At 42.9% G+C, this 6,937-nt stretch overlaps 1 protein-coding gene across 1 annotated transcript; it reads left to right on the top strand.

The window, feature by feature from the left end:
• The first annotated feature begins 335 nt into the window (after window positions 1–335).
• Window positions 336–6,518, top strand: myoc (myocilin). The gene is made up of 5 exons (XM_042005932.1): window positions 336–1,070; window positions 3,483–3,548; window positions 3,624–3,716; window positions 5,131–5,342; window positions 5,416–6,518. The coding sequence occupies exons 1-5, from the start codon at window positions 575–577 to the stop codon at window positions 5,995–5,997; spliced, it is 1,449 nt and encodes a 482-aa protein (XP_041861866.1). The 5' UTR covers window positions 336–574; the 3' UTR covers window positions 5,998–6,518.
• The last annotated feature ends 419 nt before the right edge of the window (window positions 6,519–6,937 follow it).

Below are 6,937 nucleotides of genomic sequence, written 5' to 3'. Positions count from 1 at the left end.
ACAAATGAAAGATAAACTTTTCCAGGTAAGATGTGAACATTAAAAAAAATTAAATGATTAAAACGCCAGGAGCAGAAATCACATTTTCAAAAAATAAAAATCACCATTTGCAGAGCCACAAAACCCAAAAAGATTTATGTAAAAATAAGATGTTTTTGTCTCTAAAATGACCAGCATCACTCTACTTATTTTTCTCTTTTCTTCTCTCCCTCCCCCTCACTACACTATTCCTTTCCCTCCCTCCTTCCCTCCCTCCTTTTCACCTCTCCTCTCTTCCCTGTTTTCAGTTTCCCTCCTTGCGTCCTTTCCAGATTGTATAAATATCTGTGAGCTGTTGGGGAGAGCTCAGTGTAGCAGGCCTGGTCACAGAGGAGAGAAAAAGACGGGGGACGACAGAGGAAAGCAACTCAAATAAAAGAGGTACCTCAGCAAGAGAAGGAGAAAGAAGAAAATCACCTGAAATTTGGAATTTGTAAAGGTTTAAAGGATCAGTCCACACAAAAACCGAAGACTGGACAGAGGACAAAGAAATTAATTATTTTAGAAACCCCTGTGTGAAAGGACAGTCTGAAACATGTTCCTTCTTCTCTTATTAAGCGTATGCAGTCTTGTGCTTCGAGGGGATGCCCAGGACCGAGCCTCTCTGTGGAGGGGAAATGATCGGAGTGGCCGATGTCATTACACCTTCACAGTGCCCAGCCCTGCTGAGGCAAGCTGCCCACAGGTCGAAAGCCCGGAGGTGGAGGGCCTGAAAGCCAGACTCAGCCTGCTGGAGGTGATGGTATCCCAGCTGAGTGGAAAAGGCTCTCAGTCCCAAGGGGGTCAGCAGGGGGTCGGAACCAGAGCTCAGGCTGAGCTTCAGGAGGCATTGAACCGGGCCTTGAGAGAGAGAAACCTGATGCAGGGAGAAAAGGAGCGTCTGGAGCGGGAACTGGAAGGGCTGCACCTCAGGATGGAGGAGATGAGGAGGGAGACGGAGAGGCTGAGGAGCAGGCCGTGTCCTCCTCAAACCCCTGTGGTCCCACCCAGCACCCCTCGGCAAGACAGGACCCCAATCAGAGCTGGTAGTGGTAAGACAGATACTTCAAGAGCTCTTACAACACGAAGATGAGATAATGAGGTTTTTCCTCTCTAAACATAATTAGAACCCACAAATAAAAAACCTACTTGTCTGCAAACAGATCATCCTTAAAGGGAAATATGCATTTAGTGACATTAGTTTTCTGTAATGATGATGATGAGTTAACTGAAACTGAAAAGTAGTGACTTGTAAATACATTTTAGATGTGGAATATTATGCACTTATAAAGCCACACAAAATTACTCATGAATCCTGTGCTTCCATTCCTATTTGACAAAACAAAATTTACAATTCCTCCTGAAAACAAAGAAAGTAGAATAATTTGCTGTCATGGTTTAATGATGCACACCTGTTTTTGTGTGTGTTTTTGCATGGTAATGTTTTGGTTGTCCCCTAAGTTTGCAAGGACACTCAGCTCAGGTTTCCCTGTGTCCCCACTTCCTGCCCTGGATTTAGGAGTGCTGGAGTCAGGCCAGAGAGGATCAGCTTTATATTTATGGACTGATCCTGCTGTCTTTATAGCTGGTGTTTCCCTCAGCATGGCGAGAAAAGGGTGAGAATAGCCCTGGAAAAGGGGGGGGGGGGGGATAAGAGGGTCGCTGTAATGTGATGCACTCACTGCAAGCAGCAGTTCTGTGCTCATTATGGTCCTAACTGGAGCTGCTGGAGGTCTGAAAGTCCAATGAATTTGGGATCTAACGTTATTTTGTAGTCTCTGAGGTTAAGCTCTGCCATTCTGTATTTGCAGTGATCCTCATCTCCACTTTATCACCATCCCTCTTTCTTTTATCAGTGAAGCATAGCTCTGTTTACCCTCCTAGCTCTCAACACCATTTGCTTTCAAAGCTGAGATTTCCTGCAGCAGTAAATCTTTCCTTACTGCTTCCTGAGGGACATACTTGCTCCCCTCCGCTTTGGGAGGCTTATATACTCCATCGAACTTCAGGTAATCTGCTGAGCTCCTCATGCTTTCACCTGCAGACTGAAATACACAGAATGTGGCCTGGGCTGCAAGCAAAACAAATATAAATTGTGAAAGCCGACACGATTCAGCTCTGTGGAGGAGGAATTTATGTTCAAACTGCATTCAGACTTGAGATTTTGCTAAAATGAACAAGGGCAGAATTAGAACAGCAGTCATAGAAACCAGATTTGTATTGTTTCTGTTCAGTTACCAGAATTTCTTTGAATCATGAGAAAGTGCATCCTAAAGAAGCTGTAGACGTATATAATGTCTGTAAGATGTTTCAGTAACTGCACCTGACATGCAACAAGCAAAGCAATCAAAATGTAAATTAGCTTTCTGCTTTCTGTGCACAGCATCCTGACTCATGATTGTACAGAGAAATATGCAAACTGGGAGAACTGAGATGAAAAAGCTCTCATGAGTTGATTAGACTGTTGTCTCTTCACACTGAACCTCTTCATCTGGAAAATGAATGAGCTTTGTGGCATTTTGTTAAAAAAAAAAAAAAAAAAAAACTCAACAGAGGGGAAAATGTGAGGGCATATACAGCACACGCCAAGGACAAGTCAACAGGAGAATACGCTATTTATCTGTGATGATGAGTATGGTGCTGATGACTGGCTAAACAGCCTAATAGCTCAGAGTGAATGTCTGCGCTCCCTGTAACACTTTATGAACTCCTGCAAATTTACATTTCTTACATTCTTGTTGCTCATCATCTGCCCCATTACCAACCTACTGCGCCTCTTCATCACCGCTAAGAATAAACATCAGCTTCCAGATGCTAACATTTAATGTTCTCTGCATCTTTAGGGCTCATTGCCTGCCTGAGAACACTGAACGCTGCACTTGCAGGAGCAAAGCAGGCATGTGTGATAGCACTGAAAAAAAAAAACAACAAAAAAAACAACCAAACTATTTCTACATACAAATGTAGAAAGCCATGCTACATATCAGTTTTCATGAAAAAAAATCTCTATGTTTATATGTTCATATCTGGCCAAGCCAAGGACTTTACAGTTCATCACATTTTTTTTGACATGGTTTATGTTTCACAGTAATGATTTGTGAAAATGACAAAAAGAAAAAACAGACAAAAGACTAACTGGCTTGGAGGAGTTGGAACAAACAAAAACAAAATGTTAAATAATGTGAAATTTGACGGTGATACAAGGAAGAAAAGCCAAGTGGTTGGTTTGAAGTTGACGCTGTTGTGGCGAGGTGTGGTGTCAAGTGTGTGGTGTGTGTTATGGTCAGTCAGTCTACCGACTGGCTGACTCCAGAGCAGCTGGAAATCCATTTAGGGGTGTTTGATCCCTGTGGTCACATTCCCTGCTGTCAGTAGTGGCACAGACATGTACGGGTACACAAACTCTCTCCAAACTATTGTAGATGATGAAGCTGTGACATAAATGTGTGTGTGTGTGTGTTTAGGTTCCAGTCAGATATCCCACCTGATGACGAGGCCCAACCAGCAGGGAGACAGCAGCCGCCTGAGAGGTGAGACAAGATTTCTGCAGAGCTTTCACTTCCTGTAAATTCCTTTGTTTACTCTGTCTCTCCATTTCTGCTCAGATTCAGCATGGCAGCATGGATCTCCAGGCTTTCAGGAGCTGAAGGCTGAGGTCACTGAGGTACCTGCTCCTGATGGCAACGAGGACAACACAGGTCTTAATCTTTAACCTGAAACAGCTTCATTCATTACAAATCACAGATTTCCCAATGTGCTGCTGTGTTAACTTGATCAGAGCAGGTCTGCAACTATTTTAAGGTTCTAGTTAGTTTCTAATAATCTGTAACAATAATGAAGCTGATTAAAGTTATTAGCATGAACAAACTTAAATAAAAGGCAACCAAGAAGCAATGTCTTTTCATTCTTTGCATGGGAACATTGATACAAATCTGATAGTTGGCGGAAATAACATTTTAAAAAGCATAGCAATGTCCTTCCGAAGATGACATCTAAATACAAGCCGGAATGGGAGCCAGTCTTTGCTGCTCATACCTAACTGACTTCCTGCACACAACCCCCTCCCCAATCCATGTGACCTCGCAAACATGACACTCACCTCCCTGCTGACAACCTTAAAGCAAATACTACTATTAATACAAGGGCATTTGGGGCGAGAATACCACCGTCATACCAAACCGTAGGTATGAGGGCCCCTCTGAGTTTCATGTTAGGGTCATAAGAGGGAAGGTACCTCTAACACGAATATCATTTAACAAAGTTGTTAAACCCATTTCTGGATGGGTTTCCCAAAACCACATCACACTGCAGCTCGTTTTGCCGAAGCATTCTCAGCAGGTTTGATTATTTAAGACATGAAAATACACGTACAGTCAACATGAAACGTCATTCAGTCTTTGATGAGGCCATGAGAAGTTACACAGTGTTGGGTGTATTTATAAGACATATTCTTATCTAACCCTAAATCTGGTGCCACATCCTGGATCTGAGTGCAAGGGTATATTTTAGGAAGTGGTAAAGATACAGCCAGCGTTATCGTTTTTCTCAGTAAGAGAAGCTAAGGGCTCCCGGTTGGAATGAGTTGTGGTGCAGCTGCTGTTGCTCTGATGGCAGTGACTAAGACTAAATTGAAGTGCACAGTTAACTGATTCATGATGACAAATAGTGACATCATCACAGCCCTGTTCAGATCCACCTTTATCATGCCTCCACCATGCTCACCTACACCCTTTTCAGTGTCGCATGGCTTGTTATGGGGCCTTCTGATGTTGGCAGTTAAAGGATAAGCTGATCGAAGGATTGCTGCTTTTAAAACTGTTGATTCACAGCTTTCTGACTGAATTGGGCCCAGTTGAGTCAGCTTGATAGTTTTTATTGTGTGTGTGTTGAAATGTGTAAATATGGTCACAGCAACAGGAACCTAACAGATCTGTTTTAGTTTTAGTACATGGTAACTCAATCCACTGTTCTTGGGCTGATTTTGGGGTGTTAATTATTATGTACCTGGGCAAGTTTTCTCCTATGGTCTGCTACGTTTAGGCCTACATTGTCTCAAACCATTTGGATCACCTGGATCCTTCCCTCTGATGTGTTGTCTCCTCCTGCTTGCAGGTTGTGGGGAGCTGGTTTCAGTTGGTGAGCCGGTCACTCACAGGAAAGCCGAAAACATTGAAGGTAAATATGGGGTTTGGATGCAGGACCCTGAGGGTGTTTTGCCATATGGGGCCAACATGATCTGGCGCATCAATACAATCGGAACTGAAGTCAGACAGCTGTTTGGATATGAGGACATGGAACAACTCTCTAAAGGCTTCCCATCCAAGGTAGGTATCAGATAAATGCTTTTCAATGAGCCAAAAAATTTATTATTTATTGTCTCACATTTTCCTGCATCAGGTCCTGCTGTTGCCAGACCCCTTAGAGAGCACTGGGGCCACTTTATATCGAGGCTCACTGTATTATCAGAGACGGCTCAGTCGTTCTCTGATCCGCTATGATCTGGCTGCTGAGCATGTCGCAGCCCGTCGGGAACTTCCCCATGCTGGCTTCCATGGCCAATTCCCCTACTCCTGGGGAGGCTACACAGACATTGACTTGTCTGTGGACGAGAAGGGGCTGTGGGCCGTCTACTCTACCAATAAGGCCCAAGGAGCCATTGTTATTTCACAGCTGGACCCAAATAGTCTGGAGGTGAAGAAGAGCTGGGAGACCAACATTAGGAAGTCATCTGTAGCCAACTCATTCATCATCTGTGGAAAGCTGTACACCGTGGCCAGCTACGCAGCTCCTGACACCATCATCAACTATGTGTACGACACCGAAACCAACCAGGGGAAGGCCATATCCATCCCTTTCAAGAACAAATACGGCTACAACAGCATGATTGACTACAACGTGGCACAGAGGAAGCTGTTTTCCTGGGACAACTTCCACATAGTGTCCTATGACCTCAGGCTGGGTCGCCAGCAGGCCAACTGAGGACCCCATGAGTGACTGTTTTTTTGCTCACCTGTTCCTGCTTCAAAGACTCAGTTTTAGAGCATAAGAAGAGTGGCAGCAGTAGTTAGAAAGCCAACACTACCAGTACCCATGTGTAGGAGAACCTAACTACCTAATTAAGTGAATCAAAGACGTTTGAAGAACAGCGCGCCCAGCAGGTCTGCTTTTATTTCTTTTTTAGAGTAATTATTTTTGTACTGCCTTTAATCCTGATGTATGATTTTGTTGTTTTCATGTTTAGCTATATATATATATATATACATTTCAAGACTGAAAAATGAAGCCTAGATGAGTTTTATTAGTGGATAAGGATGATTTATTCAGACTACTTATATTGCAAAATTCTATAGTACAACATGCCCTGCAGTGATCCATCAGTCCAAGATCTTTACCAAATAAACTGCTTTAACATGTAGCATGTTTTGAATATTGCATGTATTTGCACAATGTAGTCAACATGACATGTCTGAAATCATGCAATAAACTTTATCCTAAATTAATTATGAAGATCTTTGTGGTTATTTGTCTCTCTAGCAGCATGAGTTTAGTAATTTTATTCCAGCTCTGAGTTGTTAAGAGTTCTTTAAGTATGGTGGTAATCAGGCTTAAAAAAGGAAAATAAAAAAAACTTCCAGTTCAGTGTGTATCATACAGAATGAGAACAGATCCAGATCAGTATGAGGCTCTGTCATTGTTTTTTATTCCCCCATATTTTCACTCTTTACATCCTGGAAGCAGCTTAATATTATAACTGAGAAGCTATTCTACATCCAGAATTTGGGAGTGGAGAGGATGGAATGACCTGCAGTCCTGCCCTCAACCCAATACCTGTAGGATCAGCTTGGGAATGCTGTTGGAGCCAGAGTGACCAACACAACCACATTAGCTGATTTGTGACAAATGTTAGTTGAAAAAGGAT

The sequence above is a fragment of the Melanotaenia boesemani genome, chromosome 14 (genome assembly GCF_017639745.1).
Source record: "Melanotaenia boesemani isolate fMelBoe1 chromosome 14, fMelBoe1.pri, whole genome shotgun sequence".
NCBI classification, from domain to species: domain Eukaryota; kingdom Metazoa; phylum Chordata; class Actinopteri; order Atheriniformes; family Melanotaeniidae; genus Melanotaenia; species Melanotaenia boesemani.
The sequence above is the reverse complement of the archived record's forward strand: the minus strand, read 5'-3'. Positions and strand labels throughout refer to the sequence as shown.

What these genes read in the sequence shown, in the direction of transcription:
- myoc (XM_042005932.1), top strand. Translation starts at nt 575, where the DNA reads ATGTTCCTTCTTCTCTTATTAAGCGTATGCAGTCTTGTGCTTCGAGGG. An exon ending in AGACAGCAGCCGCCTGAGAG is followed by an intron (nt 3,549 to 3,623) that starts GTGAGACAAGAT and finishes ATTTCTGCTCAG; the next exon opens with ATTCAGCATGGCAGCATGGA. An exon ending in CTAAAGGCTTCCCATCCAAG is followed by an intron (nt 5,343 to 5,415) that starts GTAGGTATCAGA and finishes TTCCTGCATCAG; the next exon opens with GTCCTGCTGTTGCCAGACCC.